This window comes from Clupea harengus, chromosome 12 (genome assembly GCF_900700415.2).
Source record: "Clupea harengus chromosome 12, Ch_v2.0.2, whole genome shotgun sequence".
Classification (NCBI taxonomy): Eukaryota; Metazoa; Chordata; class Actinopteri; order Clupeiformes; family Clupeidae; genus Clupea; species Clupea harengus.
Genome location: NC_045163.1, coordinates 10864188 through 10881907, shown reverse-complemented (window position 1 = coordinate 10881907; position 17720 = coordinate 10864188). Strand labels below are relative to the sequence as shown.

Sequence of the window (17720 nt, the reverse complement as noted above, 5' to 3'; positions counted from 1 at the left end):
GGTGTGGCTACAGTGGTTTGATAAACATGTCTGGCAAGCTGCTGTTAACGAAGTCTTATCTGCTGTACTGTGGACTTCAATATATACATCTCATAATGACAAGGGATTGCAAGCATGAGTCCAGTTGCTAACTAAATGGCAGGAGTTTTAGTTCACTTTTTCGTCTCTTGCTGATGCCTCTACACGGAGAACAAAAGCCAGCAAGTCATTCACAAGAGCAACATACAACCAAAGCAGGCTACTAGATTTCGCGTTTTACGACTAGAATTTATTCGTTGTGTCCAAACCATGGCTATATCTAAATCTAAAATTGCAGTAGGGCTTCTAGTTGGGGGGATTCTGACTGTGGTTTTTGGGACGGTTCTTGTATTTGTCGGACCTATTATTATTGATGATCAAATTGCTAAGGTAAGTCACTGTATATTCCCTCTTGACAATTCGATGCAATTAAAGTTAACCTGGTCAGAATGTTTGACAACGTTCGTTATTGTGGTTATAGGCTATAGGTTATGGTTATAGGCTATTCCTTGTAGTCTAGTTCAACAACAATTCTGTCAGATTAGATTACAGGACTAATTCGTATCGTATACCTACTTCCATTGATCTGGTAGTGGTTTCAAAATGTGCACTCTCGTGATGGGTCAAGGTTGCAAAACATTTAACACTCAGGCAGGCTAGTTGTCTTATTATTATCGGTAACTTGTGATACCAATGAACTCAGCCAGCGTAGAAGCCTATATGGCTGGAAATCCACTTTATGTAGGGCAACAGATACATTAAGGGCAGCGTCTTCACCTGCCAGTATAGACGGAGGTAAAAGTCGTCAAAAAGAGTTTAAAATGCCTGTAAACTTTGACCACGTTTTGTTGTCTTCCAGAATGTCGAGATCAACCCTAAGAACGAAATGTCCTACACTATGTGGAAGGACATCCCCGTTCCGTTCTTCATGTCCGTGTACTTTTTCAATGTCCTGAACCCGCAAGAGATTTTGAATGGCGAGAAGCCAATGGTGGAACAGAGGGGACCATACGTTTACAGGTATGAGGTCAATACGTTGCAAATCTATCGCTACTGCATTTGCAAGACCTTTCGCTCATTGTATTGTGGAAAGCGGTCAGGGAATCTGCCGATCACTTTTATCCCGTTGACTTTATTAAGATAAGCACTGACAGTGTGGACTAGTGGCCTCATGCTGTGCTCTGGTACATCCGAAGAAAGCGTCTGTCAGTGCGATGCCAACCCCTTCTTTCTTTCCATTCTTAATGTCTTCCATCTCTTTCTAACAGGGTCATTCACTTGCAGCATTCATACATTTTCATGGAGTTATGGTATTCATTAATTTTTAAAGGGATCTCAACTTAAAGATTTTTGACATTAAAGTTACTCAGACTTGTAATTATACCCCCCTTATATTTGAGATGTAACCAAAGGTTCTGTGGTGGGATCTCTACAATTTGACACAATTCAGGCTATTTCTTCAAAATAAACTATGACTTGCTGATCACCTTTCTTAGTTGAATCCTTTCCTGATTGTTGAGATTTGTTTTCAAATTGTAGTTTTATCTAAAGCAAAAGTATTGTGTTTCATATTCAGCATAATTCTTCCCTTACTGATCTACAAGGTTATCATGATTTCAATGTTTGTAGTTTCGATGTGTTATGGTGTGCATGGGATCAGACTCTCTAAAGTGTGTCGCTGCATTTAGCATGCATCTCGGGTATTGTCCTGTGAACAGGAAATCAAAACTCCCCGAAGTGGATCTGAATATAATGAGAAAAATACACTCCCAAAGTTCTCCAGAATAATATGATGTCTTATCTGACTGTTTAGTTATTTCTCAGATAATTTTGTCATAGCTTAAAAAACTGTTCTCTACTCTACTTAAGGAACTAACCAAAGACACTTTCTGATAAAGTTCTACATTTTGCTGCCACTTCTTGAAAAATGGGCATAGCTTGATATCAGATAAAGTTGCAGTTAACCACCCCTTAGCCACTCTCTAGCTTATGTGTTCCATTCTGCGTATGTGTGTGTGTGTGTGCAGACTGTCGGGGCTAAGATGGAGACATGCTGATCTACGTGTTAGAGAATGAGTGGGTGTGTGTGGAGGTGGGGTGTACATGCATTCCTACCCCATTCTGGGGGCCTCTTCACTTTTACATAACTGGCTTCAGATTACTCTTATAATTCTGGCCCCACGTGCCAGTTCTGGAACATTTAAATGAAAATGAAAGAGGGAGAAAGAGAAAAAACAGAGATTGCAGGCCAGAGAGAACAATTCTGCCATTTTGTTACAATCCGGAACTTTAGTAATTGCAGTGGAGGTGGAGGCAATTACTTCATTTGCAGCAATCGTGCAGTCCAGACACTTAACCATTTGTCCTGATCTGCTCCCCAGCCTCAGCGTGCTGATACGGATCAGCATAAACTGCACATTTTATGGTCCTTTACAGTCTTTTACAGATTCTAGTCAGAGTTATGTGCCTTGTCATAGATACCATGTCTGCATTATTCCTCTCCCCCACAGATTGCTCACTGCCATATGCTGAGAGTGCACTCTGTCACAGGAATAACATGTGGAATTATTAGGTGGAATTCACTGTAGCTGATAGCTCAGCCCTCTCTCACACTACCAAGAAGTATACACTCTCGTATGCTATTTAGGAAGCCTATATATAAGACCCTGAGAGTAGCCTTTCAACCAGGGCCTGTTTTTTGGGGGGCTCTTTAATGTCTTTATTTGGACAGGACCGTGAAGTGTTATGACAGGAAGCGAGGTGGGGAGAGGACCGGGAAACGACAGCAGGCCAGACTTGAACCTGTGACCCTGCGGGCAATGAAGCCCGTAAATTGGGGGGCTTATCGGCTTGCACCACAGTGCCCCCCCCCCCAGGGCCTGTTTTTTTGTGTGTTTTTACATGTGGTTGTGGTGCAAGGCAAGGTAAGGTGAGGCAAGGTCAGCTGTGCTTAAGGGTTGGGTCTCCCTGTCCATTCTTGCCATGCCCTGTCATGCCATACCTTGCCCTGGCCTGTCATGCACCTCCAGGACTTTGGCTTCCCGTTTTGGAGAAAAGGCCTCTGGTTTGAGGAAGTCTGTGTGTCCCCCCACCTCGTAATGCACTTCATGACAAACAAACACATTGTTCTTTCAAATTTCCTCTTTCTCCCCCAAACTTTATGCTGATGCATTGTTGTGGTCATGGCCACTTTATCAGTGGTCACGGAGCAGTGGTCACAATTCAAATATTTCACCCAGTTATCTCTAGACATTTATTAATAAAATCAAAGTGTCATTTGACCCAAAGGGTATACGTGTGCTTGATTAAGATATGGAGGTGTTTGATTAAGATACTCCAGGAGGAGAACACATGGCTATTATGTAATTCCCATTTAAAGTGGTTTCTAAGTAGGTAAATGTTAAAGAATTTCTCATCTTTTTCAGATTGTTGGAGCACTGATTTTGGCATGACGTTTGACTCACAAGTACGAACTATCATTACCCAGAATTCTTCACTGCGCTCAAATTTTTGACATTGTTTTCTCCCCTGCAGTGAAAAACGGTGGAAGGACAACATCACTTTCCATGAGAACTACACAGTTTCCTACAAGGAGTACAGGCAGTACCACTTTGAGAGGGACATGTCGGTGGGAGACGAGTCCGACGTCGTCACCATCCCCAACATGCTGGTGCTGGTAAGATCCTGTGCTCTTTTCTCTGCTCGTGGTTTGGCAGAACTATGAAAGACACAGCACGGGTTTGGTAAAATACTGAAGGTCATATTAAAAAAGAGTTGTTCTTTTTGATAGCCAAAGGTTTTAACTGGGTTACACCAGCAGGCCAGCAGAAAGAGCCTCAAAGAGCCTGTTTCTATTTAGAAGACCAAGTCTCTCTTTGCAAGGTCTTATGTCTCTCCAGAACATGTACACATCTGTCACTGTTGGCTCTGAACAGTCAGGACATTGTTATGTCTATCCAGAACATAAATCTGCTCCTGAGTTTGGCTTTAAACAGTGAGGGTGCTCGTAAATAGTAAGGGTGTGTAGAAGATGTACAAATCTATCCCTCTGCTTGGGTTATAGTTGCTGGGGAGGTCTTGAGTCTATCCATAATAGATAGAAATCCGTCCCTCTGCTTCAGTCTGGATTGGTAGGATATTGGTATGTCAGTCCAGAATATGCACATATACTGTCCCTCTGCTTAGGTTTTCAGCTGAGAAAGGTCTCTGTCTGTTCAGAGTTGACATAAATCTGTCCCTCTTCTTCAGTGTTGATCAGTGGGAAGCTGTCAAGTCTGTCCCTCTGCCTGACACTAACTAAAAGGGAGCTCTTATACCTGCCCAGAATATATACACATCTATCCATGCTTGACTCCTTATCAGCAGGAAGGAAATCCAGGATGTAATCAAATCTGTCCTTCTGCGTAAGTCATAGTTGATAGGAAGTTCTGTCCAACCTCTTTATTTAGGGAGCAGCAATCATGATGGAGAAGCTGCCCTATCCTGTGCGCATGATAATCAGCGCCTCCTTCAAGGCCTTCAAGGAGACGGCCTTCCTGACAAAGCCTGTGGGCGAGCTGATGTGGGGATACGACAGCAAGCTGGTGGACTTCCTCAACAACTACTTCCCAGGCATGCTCCCCTCCACAGGCAAATTTGGCCTTTTCGCTGAGGTGAGAACACACACACACACACACACACACACACACACACACACACACACACACACACACACACACACACACACACACACACACACACACACACACACTTCACAGTCTGTAAGAGAAGCACAGCTATAGAGTAGGCAGTAGTGTCTGATGTAGCACAGCTATAGAGTAGGCAGTAGTGTCTGATGTAGCACAGGATTAGAGTAGGCAGTAGTGTTGCCCTGCCCATTAGAGCTCCTGGAACACGAAAAAAATGTGCAAAGAGGTATGGTTCCTTTTATGTCTTTTGCTGCATTCTCTGTGGGCCTACCTGATGAGACGGGTTCTGGAACAGATGAGTGAGATGAGGACACAGCACACAGTCTGTGAAACACACATTATTGATGACCTGCTGGTCCTTGCTGGTTCTTGCTGGTTCCAGATATCATTTTGTCGTTTGTGTCTTCCGTTCGCAGTTCAACAACTCCAACACAGGCCTGTTCACAGTCAACACCGGTCAGGATGACATCAGGAAAGTGCACAAAGTAGACTCCTGGAACGGTTTGAAAAAGGTTAGTGGACACTGGTCATAGCACACCAGGTATGTGATTGAGCTGTTGATCAAGCTGTGGATAGTCTTTCACCAGGATCAAGGACTGTACCTTCAAGCTCTATTACAGATATGCAACCTGATATACTGACAGTTTGGGTCTAAACTGCATGCCTGGTTGTCTGAGTTCTGGCAGTCAACAGTCTGTCATCTCACCTTGTTGGTGAAAAGTCAACCACAGGCTCTGCGACAACTACATGCCATTTTGGCACTCAGGCTGATTATAAAAGTGTATTGTCTCTTTTGGAGAAACATTAACATGCTTTTTCGGAGATATCCTGCGATATCTCTGATAACCTGACACGATATGCCAATCATGCACAGGGTGTCAGGTTATCGGAGATAAAACATTAGCACCAGCCGCACCCTGTTGTGTTTTTCCAAAAGCGCTGCTTGATATGCAACCTGATATACTGGCAGTTTGGTTTTAGCTGGTCTCCTCCTCCACCTCCTCTGTGGTTATCTTCCTCTGTCCCAGGTGGACTACTGGAGGACGGAGCAGTGTAACATGATAAACGGCACAGCTGGACAGATGTGGCCTCCGTTTATGACGCCCGAGTCCACCCTACCTTTCTACAGCCCAGACGCCTGCAGGTAAGCAGGACATCCCTCAGCATCTCTCTGTGCTCAACCCCAACAGCCAACCATGCTGATCAGGCAGCTCTAAACTCAAGCAGGTTCATTATTAACTTATACTAATAGATTTAAATTATTTACTTATTTACTTATACGTATAGATTTTAACTATTTAATTATTTACTCATAGATTTAAATTATTTACTTATTTACTTACAGAGTTATATATGGGGGCGGTGGGCCTTTGCCAGAATGTGTTTGCAGAATATATTTACACATTTTATTGATGACGCAGTCAGTGTGTGGCTTAATTTGTCTGTCTACTATACCCATGGAGATACTGACTCTCAGCCACAGCACTGGGGGCATTATGTGCCATGTGTTGCAATAGCATTGTGAAGAATCACAATTCATCGAGTATTGGATTGTTCACCCTCTAACGTGAGTTAGGTAAACCACTGTTAGACAGGTTAGTTTTATCCAGCCGATGATGTGTTGCAATGTTAATCCTGCTCGGTACGAGAAGAACCACAGGCTCAGGGATGTAAAAGTATATGTCTTTGCTAACTCTCACACACTGTGGTTACTGATCTTTCCAGGTCTATGGAGCTGGTTTATCAGAGGCCAGGGAGTGTCGGTGGCGTTCCTGTGTATCGCTTTGTGGCCCCCACAACCCTCTTTGCCAATGGGACGGACTACGCCCCCAATGAGGGCTTCTGCCCCTGCAGGCAGTCTGGACTTCTGAACGTCAGCAGCTGCAGACAAAGTGAGCACCCAGTTCCCACTCCAACGAAGGAGACCCTCTCTTGGGAGAAAATAAAGGTTCCTGGTGTAGGCTTAAGTAATTTAGAGTAATTTAGAGGTTTTTCGTTCAATAATACCAGGGGAAATAAAGGTTCCTGATGTAGGTGTAATGGTAGCCAGTGAGTACAGTACAGTGCTGTGCAGTGAGTAAACCTCACTCCCTGACACCTTAAGAGACTTGCTAGTGACAAACTGGTTTTAGCCTCCTTGCTAGCACACCTGCCTACTATGTCTAAGGTTGAGAGTTCTGATCCAGGACTGTGCTCGTCTACACAACGTAGGTTACATAGGCATCCAAAATAAAGGGGTAAATAATTGTTCCTGGCACCGTTTTTAATCATTTGGGGGGAAATAAAGATTCCTGGTGTATCATTCATTACCTTACACCTCCCATACAGGACATGTTTTCATTCAAACCATAGTTCCTACTGCAGAAATGCATTAGGGCTGAAAACTGTTTTTGAGTGTTTACATTTTATCTGTACAGATACGGCACTGTACATTTTATCTTTATAGATAGATGATCCATTTTTTACAAAGATAGTAGCCAGGGACACTTAAATGACCGTTCTAAAGAGTCGGCGTGGTTTCATCAGACGATGTGGTTTTAAATGAGTGCTTTCTCAAGATCTTTGATTATTTTCAAGGACACGTCAACATGCCAAAACCGATGTGTTTAACTGTTACAGCAGCATAGTTTACCTTTAAAATCAATCCATTATGTTTTTTCCTTGACATTTTGTCATTAGGTAAAGGAGTCGTTTACACCTGTATGATGTCTTTGAGTGTAGAGTCCTGCATTCATCTGTTAATAAGAGGGAGTTTGAGGGAGCTTCAAAACATGCATTTCAAGATTTCTTTCCCCAATTAGACTGTAATGTGAACATATTTTGGCACACTGACAGACAGTCATGTCATAGTTTGGAGACCGCACAAGCACAAGTGTGTATTTGAGCGGAGACATTTTGAGACATGGAGCCATTTTGTGTGCTTGTGTTCACAGAGTCTCCGGTGTTCATTTCCCATCCTCACTTCTTCAATGCGGACCCTTTCCTGCTGAGTACAGTGCTTGGCCTCAGTCCCAATGAGGATGACCATGGCCTCTTCATCGACATCCATCCCGTAAGTCAGGTCCCTCAGCTACCGAGAACCCAGACCAACGACACAAGCTAGGGTTGAGGTGCAGTTACCAGAGTAGAAGGCCTCACATTGTTTTGCATCAGTGGTCAATCTATTCATTTTTTAACAGTATTTCAACCAGTCACACTGGTGTTTCTAATTCTGATATACACACACACACACACACACACACACACACACACACACACACACACACACACACACACACACACACACACACACAGTATATATATATTGTCTGTAGGGACTTAAGGGCTTTCTTTGAGCTTCAACAATTATGCATTAGCACACACACACACATTAGTTTGAACTTCATAAAAGAGTCAAATCCATGGCCAATGACATAAGAAGACTGTTATGTGCTTTAGAACCAGCAGTCAGAGGTCATTCTTGGCTGTGGTTTTCATTGTGCCTTATCACTCAAGGTTATCATGACCACAAACTCCAAAGACGGTATTATCTCCTGCAAGCACTGTAAAACTGTAGGTATTCCTTCTTATCTAAATTTGTTGCATAAACATCTCATTACCGGACCTCATTATCTGATGGAAGCTTGATAGTTTCATCAGAAGTACAACCTGCCCTGGCGTCTCCTCACTCATAGCTTTGCCCCAGCCTGGTGCTATGGTTATGGCTATGGTGAAAAGTCATTAAGGTTATAGTAGAGCCTCATTCATACTGCAGCTATCTCGTATATGTCAGTTGTAAAATGGAGAGGCGATCTGATAAGCTAATTGAAAATCAGATATGGTTGAGGATGTGTTTGCAGCTGTCATGATTGTATAGCGCCTGTAAAGTTTGATTGGTGTCTATAATGCATTAAAAGGTCTTGATTTGGTGCATCCAATCTGCAAACGTGGATCTAAACTGCTTGCCTGGTTGTCTGAGTTCTGGCAGTCAGCAGTCTGTCATCTCACCTTGTTTGTGAAAAGTCAACCACAAGCTCTGCGATTAGTTTAGGAGCAGACATGCCATTTTGGTCACTGTGGCTTTTGGTTTGTAACAGACTATGACTGCCTCTGAGAGTATGACCAGTGGGACTTTTGAAATTCCATATCGAATGTTAAGTCCGGACCTATAGCGTTTACTTCAGGCTGATTATAAAAGTTTATTGTCTCTATTGGAGGAACAATTACATGCTTTTTCTGAGATAACCTCACGTGATATGCCAATCATGCACAGGGTATCGGAGATAAAACATTAGGTAACACCAGCCGCACCCTGTTGTGTTTTTCCTAAAGCGCTGCACAGCAGTGTACAGCAGCACCCCTGACTCTGGACCAGTCCATCTCACCTCGGTCGTCTCACAGAGATGTGTTTTTAAGCCTCCTTTTTTTACGAGGCATGGTGAACACTGTAGTTGTCCTCAGATAATAGAGCAATGAGCCTGCTGTGCCAAGCTGGATAAATAGTGAGGCTCTGCAGGCGTCGCTCCCCCTCAGCAGGGAACATCCAGCTGGGATGAATTCACAGCATGACGCCAGAGGGGCCCTTGGGAGAGCAGCTACCCAGGCCATTAATCTGAGCTGGAAACAACACTTTGGTTTTGGTTTGTCCAGCGTTATGAGGACACAGTGAGCTTTTCTGTTTGTGTGTGTGTGTGTGTGTGTGTGTGTGTGTGTGTGTGTGTGTGTGTGTGTACATATGTGGATGTGTGTGCTTGTATGTGTGTGTGCTTGTATGTGTGTGTTATGTGCGTTTGCCTGTGTGTGTTATGTGCGTTTGCCTGTGTGTGTGTGTGTGTGTGTGTGTGTGTGTGTGTGTGTGTGTGTGTGTGTGTGTGTGTGTGTACGTATGTATTTGTGTGCACGTGTGTGCTTGTATGAGTGTGTGTGTGCATGTGTGGGTGTTTGCACGTGACTGAGTCTAGCATGTGCCCTGATGTGATGCATACACAGCAACACCTCGCAGCCTCTGTTTCCACTTAAGCATGGAGTTTGGTTCTCACTTCCTAAATCCAGGCTCTTTGTGTGTGTGTGTGTGTGTGTGTGTAAGTGTGTGAGAGAGCGATATTATGAAATTACAAACTGTGTGGTAGCCATGAAAAGTTCGTTTTTTTAGAATCTACCAATTGGGTCAATTTGTTGGGTATTTTGCTTGTTTAAAGCAACTGCACTTTATCCTCTAAAACTAGTGTACTAAGTAGCTAATGAGCAGCAGAATAACAACAACAATAAAGAACAACAACAATAACTAACTAACTGGTGTATTTTGGCAATATATTATTATTATATATTCCTGGAGGTAACAGCAGTGGGTTCATCTTAACATGCCCAAGTGCCATTAAAATGAACTAATAATCGAATTAAGTTTAACTTCCTCTGAGGTAATCCCTATGTTTTCAAGTTCAGTCCTACAACGTGGGATTTTTGTTTGTCTTCAGTCTTTAAAGACAGCTCTGTTTATTATCTTGAGTTAATCATCTTAAATAACCTAAAGATGAACTTTTCTCTCTGTGTAAAGTCATCTCCTAATCAAAGTCCAGGGTCCTCTACCCTGTTATTGAAAGGCAAAGCATTGTTATGAAAAGCAAAACACGAGGAAATCATTAGTTGACATCAACTATGATTTACTGAGCAACAGTGGTGTATTTTGATTTTGGTGTCTAAACACATATCAAAATCTATTATTTTTTTAATACATTTTAGGCACCTAATGTAAAAGTGCTAGTAAGCTTGTACTGTGAAAATACTGTGTGAATTACAAAAAAATGTAACTGCCTGGGCCACAGACGTGGGCATTTGTGGTAACATTATGTGGTCTGATGAGCAGCGCAGGTTAATGTGTCTGTTCTGTGATGGTATGTAATCTGTAAGGCCGTAAGGGATGCAAACATCACATCATGCCATGAACAGGAACTAGAATTTTTACATTTTCTGACTAACAGAGATATTACAGGTAACAATGTATAGCCTATAACTATAAACTGGAGAAAGAGTTCATGTCCGCACACTGAATTTGTATTGCTCTGGTCAGGTCTTCATTAGGCAAACTTGTGTGTGAGAGTTAGAGAATTGTGTGATTTTGATATTACACATTTGGTATGCGTATTTCTCTCACAGAGAAGTGTGATATGAAGAAATGACTGTGAATACAGAGCCTTGTCTCCTGTTTGACAGTCTGATTAACTGGTGTGTTGTAGGAGACCGGAGTACCCATGAACGTATCTGTCAGGCTGCAGCTGAACCTTTACATGAAGGCAGTGTCAGGAATCACGTAAGTGAGACGGCAGGCACTCACACACTCCCTCAGTCACACACACATTCACCAAACTTGTTTTTATCAAGCCAACACTGCCCATATAAAAACTCCCCCGAACAAGATATGGCACAGAGTCTGCATAGATCCGGCAGTAAGTTGGCCGTGTACAATTCTGGTGGCATGTGCTACAAACCAAATGACCAGGAGCTCCCATCCCTCCCTGCTTCAGACCACTGGCTACATCCTCTCTCTTTAACCTTCTTGGTACATACTTCGAGGTCGTGCTCTGTGTGCTATCGTGATAGACAGGGTCATAGATGACTCCTGTCCTTTCTGGTTTCGTATTTGCTCTTCTGTTTCTGCCCTTCACAGTGAGACAGGCAAGATTTCTGAGGTGGTGATGCCGATGATCTGGTTCGGAGAGGTAACTATCAGAGGGGCCCAGAAAGGGCAGAAGGGATTATCCCATTGGAGGCTAAGGGTCTATCATTGGTGTTTGAATAGCAGGGTTTAATCCTGGAAGTATCTGAACTGTTTCAATCAACCCAACTTTTTTTTTTCTGTCAGGCACTTGGTGAGGTCTAAAGTTTTTTTATTTTTTTTAAATTTTTTTATTTTTTTATTAATCAAGACCCCGACTCACAATGGGTTGCATAATCACAGTCCAACCCTGTAATTTAAGATGCTTTCTCTGTCATCATCTGAAATTCTCTTTTGTGGTTCTCTTTGTCTGCTCCAGAGTGGCTACATTGATGGGCCGATTCTCAAAACGTTCCACACCAACCTGGTGGTGATGCCTGCCATGATGGAGTATATGCAATACATCTTCATCAGTCTGGGATTGGCCACCATTCTAGGAGCCGTTATCCTGAAAACTCAGGACAAGGTATGCCGTGTGTGTGTGTGTGTGCGCGTGCGTGTGCGCGTGCGTGTGCATGTGCACGTGCGCATGCGTGCATACTGAGAAGTGAATTGTTTGTAAATGTGTTTGCATGGCATGGAATGTGGCATGGGAGTGTCTAACCAGTAACTCTTGGACTGTCAAGTCCAGCCTTTATGCATCAAATTACCCCTGGATGTGAAACTATGAACGTATCCTTCCACTGCAGTTGTTCTTGAAGACTTTGGTTCCGTCTACATGTTGTTTACAACAGGTTTTCAGTTAGACATAATAGTATTATAATGCCATTTTTAGGACTCTGTTGTGTCATTTTGATTCACAGCGTCGGACCCAATCATCCACTAACCTGACTGAAAAACAAGACCAAATGGTTTGTTACTTCTCAAAGGGGGGCGCCTTCAAACATTTCCAAAAAATTATCAAATCTAAGCCAGACGTACGCTTGAATAGAGTTTTTGTTGAACCACAGATACAAATATGCCATTGTGCAGTTCCTTTTAATTAATCTGATCCAAGACTAGTTGATTTTTGAGCATGCATACAGATGTTTCAGAAATGAAGCTCTCCGTGGAATGTCCAAGAATTCAATTCTACTTCTAATTCTGTTGTTTAATTGAAGACATATGTTTTCAATTTTCAAATGAAACACGATCAAGATTTTGTCAAAGACCTCTCTCTCCATCTTAAGCATGTTGCAAAATGTCGGGCATGCAACCTCTGACCAGCCAATCCCATTGTTTCAAACATGTACACTGCATGGTTTAACTAACATAACATCACACGACATTTAATCCCTTACGTTTGACTGTCTAATCACAAAGCAAACGTTCAGCCCTCTGCCTAATTGAGCGATGCTTGGTCAATCGCGCCACCGTTCCAATCATGTCTGCCCTGCCCCGCCCCAATGAAGTGCTCAACGAGGTTTGACTGTTTTTTAGGACGACATAAATGAGCCAAAAGCCAGCTCGAGTGGCAGTGAGAGGCAGGCGGAAAAATATGTCATAAACGACTCAGGTGGGTTTCCTCTGCTGCCCTCTCAAGTCTTCTCTCCTGATTTTACCCTTCAGTAGAGGAGAGTAGCTACCTTTAACTTAAAGCCGCACACACGCACACACACAAACACACACACTGGCACACCCTGGTGTACAAGTATGTGTGCACACACTCTCTTTCCCTCATGCACCAACCACACACACATTTGGGTCACTCACACACACATTTGAGTTGTTTTTTTTGCAGGTTTCTCATCCATTCAAAACTAGGCCAGATATGTCTGACCACAACACACCCTAGGAACAATGTGGCCCTGTTTCGGGCCAGATGCTAGCTTTGCCATCAGTACCGATCAGTCACAGCTAATATTTGAATTGGCACTTCACTTTACCTTGATTCCCTGCACTGTCTTTTTGTTTGGCATGAGATATGAAGCTCTTTGCCAGAAGTGTTTCTCATGTGGACTGAAGTTTATTTTTTAGGCGAGGTGGTGAATTCAGGGACTGAATGATTTGTGATCTGTGTGATTTGTAATGGGCACAGTCAGATCGGGCACAGTCAAATCAGAAGTATCATAAAGTATTCTGTCGAAGGTTTCTGGATCCCCGGTACATAAAGCACAGGTCTTGATGGACAGATCCAGATGTTGGACAGATGTTGAATACATCACACTGTAGCTAGCCTGTTGAATACCAATATGCTGGTGAAGCAGTTTAGGAGATCCCTGTAGACGAATGAAAGTTCAGTCCTGTGTTGTAAACAGAAGCATGGATTTTATCAGATATTGTCACTTTTGTCCTCAGTCTAGCCCATGGTGCGTGGAATGTGTGTGGTTTGGGTCTGAAACTGGGAAGGTAACTGTCATTTATGTGGTTGTGTGGAATCTCCATGGGTCTATGTTTACAAACCAAGAAACACATGCTAAGTCTGCCACATCACTAAGCTTTTCCACAGTGCATCATTGGGATTTTAACACCTACTGCACATTATTTAATGTTTTTTCAGGGTATGGAAGGCACTGGGTGTGCACTGTTGAGGCAAATTATGCAATCCGTGTTCAGAATTTTGACTGGATGTTTTCATTGTCCTTGTGCTTGAATGCATGTCAGTAAAAATGGGATGGGAAGGGGGATGGTATCCTACAAAGGCACAAACACACACACACACACTCACACAAACAAACAAAGATTTAAGTAAGACTACTTAAGACTACTAAATAACTGTCCGGTTCTGCTCAGCAACGGATCCAAAGCTCCAACAGGCTTGTGCATCTTTGTGAGAACACACCCCTTCCCCCTCAGACCTCTGTGTGTGTGTGTGTGTGTGTGTGTGTGTGTGTGTGTGTGTGTGTGTGTGTGTGTGTGTGTGTGTGTGTGTGTGTGTGTGTGTGTGTCTGTGTGTGTGTGTCTGTGTGTGGGGGGGGGTGTGTGTGTGTGTGTGTGTGTGGGGTTTCCGGCTCTAATACCCGTGTCCTTTTGTGTGGATCTCCTACCCTCTCTCTGTCCCTCACAGAGAAACCCATGTAAGAAGAACACCCTGCCCTGCACGCAAGAGGAGCCAGACTCGTTAGTGAACGAAACCACCCCTCTGATTCAAAGTTGATGTGGGATTGGATGCTCCCTCTTTTCCTCCAACACTTTTTCTCTCTGTCTGTCCCTCTCCTCTTCCTTTTCTCCATCAGTCTGCCCTTCTCTGTCCCTGTCTCTCTTACAATATCCATTTTTCGCTCTCTCTCTGTCTGCCCCCCCTGTCTCTCTGACACACTCCTCTTCCTGCAGTTATATGACAGTTGCCAAAGTCAAAGTCAGGTACATCTGTAGTTACCAGGCACTTCAGACTTCAGGTGACCTCAGCTAGTGAAGCTGAGCCTTTTCTTTTACGGGCCTTGAACACTGTGAACACCATGAAACTGGACTCACCCCTCAGACGAGAACACAGCAGTGAGGAGTCACAGGGGACCCAAAGGGGACACACCTGGGTCCCTGCTGTCTTGGACAGATTCCGTATTACTGCACAGGCCACTGGAGCAGCACTGAGTTGCCATCATTGCTTCCATCCACACTTCCAATGACGTTCATGTTCGCAGCAACGGTGATTAACTTTTAGTCCTGATACCGGTTCTGAGTCTAGAACGGATCTGACCCTGAGGTATGGCAGATTCAGGACACATCGGTTCTAGTCGGCTGCTATGGGATTTCCACAAGTTCTCCTTCATCTCCTTCGTTGAGAGATCCTCAACACTTTTCAGTAACACTCCAAACCTGGATGGTTTACTAAGACAATGCCTCATCTGTATTTCAAGACCACTACACTGTTTACAAGAAAAAATCCCAACATTGGATGTGCCTTAAATGGTTGATGTATATATGGTTTGTAAGAATGTGCACAAATTCAGAATCTGAATTTCATTAGAAGTATTTTTAATTTTGAAGTTTTCGTTGTTCTGTCCGCAAGAATCTGTCATGTAATGGCGTGGGATTTTGGGGTGTAATTCAGTAAGAGAACCTAAGCATTAAAGCTGTGTTGAGTGTGTGATAGCTCCTCTGACATTACTTGCAGAAGAGCTGTCAAAGAACTTTAATGAAGTGGATGAATACACTCATGATGTAACCTAAAATGAGTAAAGAATTCTCATGTTATAAAATTTCTCAGAACCACCTCATGTCTTTCTAAATCTCTTGGACGTTAAACTCCACCCTGAGCTCCCTCTGCTGGCTGACAGGGGTACATACCTTCACAGTTGTATCGTTCTGCTTTAGAACAAACAGGTTATAAGGAGCTATCTGTATTCCGGACACCAAGTGTTTACAATTGGTACTGCATTCCAAATTCAAAATATTGGAGAGGGTCATCTCCCCCTTCCCCCTCCTCCCCAGACTCGAATCTGACATGGGTTGCCAGGTTTCGGCCACTGAAACTAAACAAACCAGCTCAACATTAAACTTTGACAATGGCAAGCAACGAGTCCTACACACTATAAATAGATCAGCCAATGTATACATTTGCAGAGTTTCTATTGTTTGCAAATTATAAACCAGCTCATATGAATTTGTTAGCTAGATGTATGGCTGGCTATGTACGTTAGCCAAAGCTCAACCTATTTTCCCGAAAACAAGCCCACTGCTCCGAAAATAGGCTACACACTGGACAACACCTCTTTCCAGGTCCAGATAATAATAACATTTTTATCAATTTAACAGATAATGTATAAATAATTTGACATCTATTTAGGAGTAGTAGCCTACTGTTCTTCCTTGTTGCGTCCTGTGTCAAGTGAAGCCAGTGAGGGTTTGTCAGGTGCCACTGATACGAGAGGCAGAGCGTGGACAGGATGAGCTAGAGAGAGGAGGAAGAGGAGAAAAGAGTGCAGATCCTAGTGGTACAAGAGGCAGAGGATCTAGACTGTGGACCCCCAGAGTCCCTGGAAGCCCCTATTGCTTGAGGCCCCCAGAAACCCTGGAAGCTACCCTGGTTCTAAACACAGATTAATTTAATCAAAATATAATATAAATCTCTCGCTTGTGGCCAGTAACCAACAGTTATTTACTTAATTACTTTTATGCACACTTACCGAATCCAAATGGAAGGAATGTTTTACATTTAATCAGTATGGTTGCTTTTACAACAATGACCTCTAAGCATCTGCTACTTCTTTGCTTCACAGCTACAAGTATTTAGTGTTTGTGTTTTGCAATACATGTTTGATATTAGCACCTGTAGTAACATGCTGGCACAGTAGAGAGCAGCAGAGCAAAGCTTTTAAGAATCTGTAGTTAGGCTCACCAACATATAATACACAAAGAGGTAACAGCCTACAGCATTATGTATGGTGAGGTTTTTATTGGAGTAACAGAATTCACTGTCTTTTCAGTGACGCTATGAAAGAGTCTGAATTCCTGCGCACTGAGTTTCCGTCCATCCAAAAGGCCACGCACAGGAAAGAGGAGGAAAGAATGAAGGCAAATGTCAGAGACCGACATGTGAATGGAAAGGTAAGTAAGAAGTGATAAGCCAGTCATCCAAACCAACCCCCCTCATCTTTCTCTCTCGCTCACTCACACGCACGCACAGACAAACACACACACACTCTCTCCACTCTTGATCAATGGTGACAGCCCAACGCAGCTGTGACCTTTCCAGGGGAGATTGAGGACCCCCACGCATCCCCCCTGGGGAGACATACATCTTCCAGTGTCCTTCTCGCCTTGGCCCTGGGTGCCGATGGCTGGACCACTAGTGAGTGGTGACTGCTGATAAGAGTGTGGGGATGCTGGGGGCCAAGGGCAAGTAGGGATGGTGGGAGGTAGCAACACAAAGATTACAAATACAGCAGGATGTCTTGGTATTTGTTTTGTTTGACTTTCCACTCAACTCCGCTAAACTCTTGAGCTTCATGCTGACCCCAGTATAGGCCTCAGAGTGGTTAACACATGTCCATTAGTCTGGTATATACACCCCTTCATTCCCAGTTTTCTTCTGTAGGTTGTGGAAAATGTGTTGTGTTGTAGTGTAGTATAGTGTGGTGTGAGTTGAGTTGCGTGTTGTGTTGCATTGTGTGGTGTGTGTTGTGTTGTGTGGTGTGGTGTGTTGTAGTGTAGTGTAGTGTGGTGTGTCTTGCAGTCATTCTGCTAACTGTTAAAATATTAAGCAGTGTGTATACAGTCTTATAATACGACTATAACAACAACCTCTGCTCATAGTTTTGAGAAAACAATACGAAAGAAGAAGGGCGAAAAAATGTAATCGTTGCTCTTGGATTTTCGAGTACCTGCAGAACCCCAACAGTACCACAAGGAAATGTGCAAACACCAAGTTGGAACCTGATGTGGATGTGGACTTTGGAGTGGTC

General features: G+C 43.4%; 1 protein-coding gene across 4 annotated transcripts; it reads left to right on the top strand.

The window, feature by feature from the left end:
• scarb1 (scavenger receptor class B, member 1) lies at positions 1-15528 on the top strand. 4 transcript variants are annotated; one of them, XM_012817268.3, is made up of 14 exons: positions 1-408; positions 878-1038; positions 3553-3694; positions 4467-4670; positions 5123-5218; positions 5735-5850; positions 6432-6598; positions 7640-7758; positions 10919-10992; positions 11350-11401; positions 11717-11863; positions 12201-12248; positions 12817-12892; positions 14384-15528. In XM_012817268.3, exons 1-14 carry the CDS (start codon positions 289-291, stop codon positions 14395-14397), a joined length of 1536 nt encoding a protein of 511 aa, XP_012672722.1. In that variant the 5' UTR covers positions 1-288; the 3' UTR covers positions 14398-15528. The 4 variants fall into 4 exon arrangements, with proteins under 4 accessions (XP_012672722.1, XP_012672738.1, XP_012672730.1 ...); XM_012817284.3 differs by lacking the exon at positions 12201-12248; XM_012817276.3 differs by lacking the exons at positions 12201-12248; positions 12817-12892.
• Positions 15529-17720: the final 2192 nt, after the last annotated feature.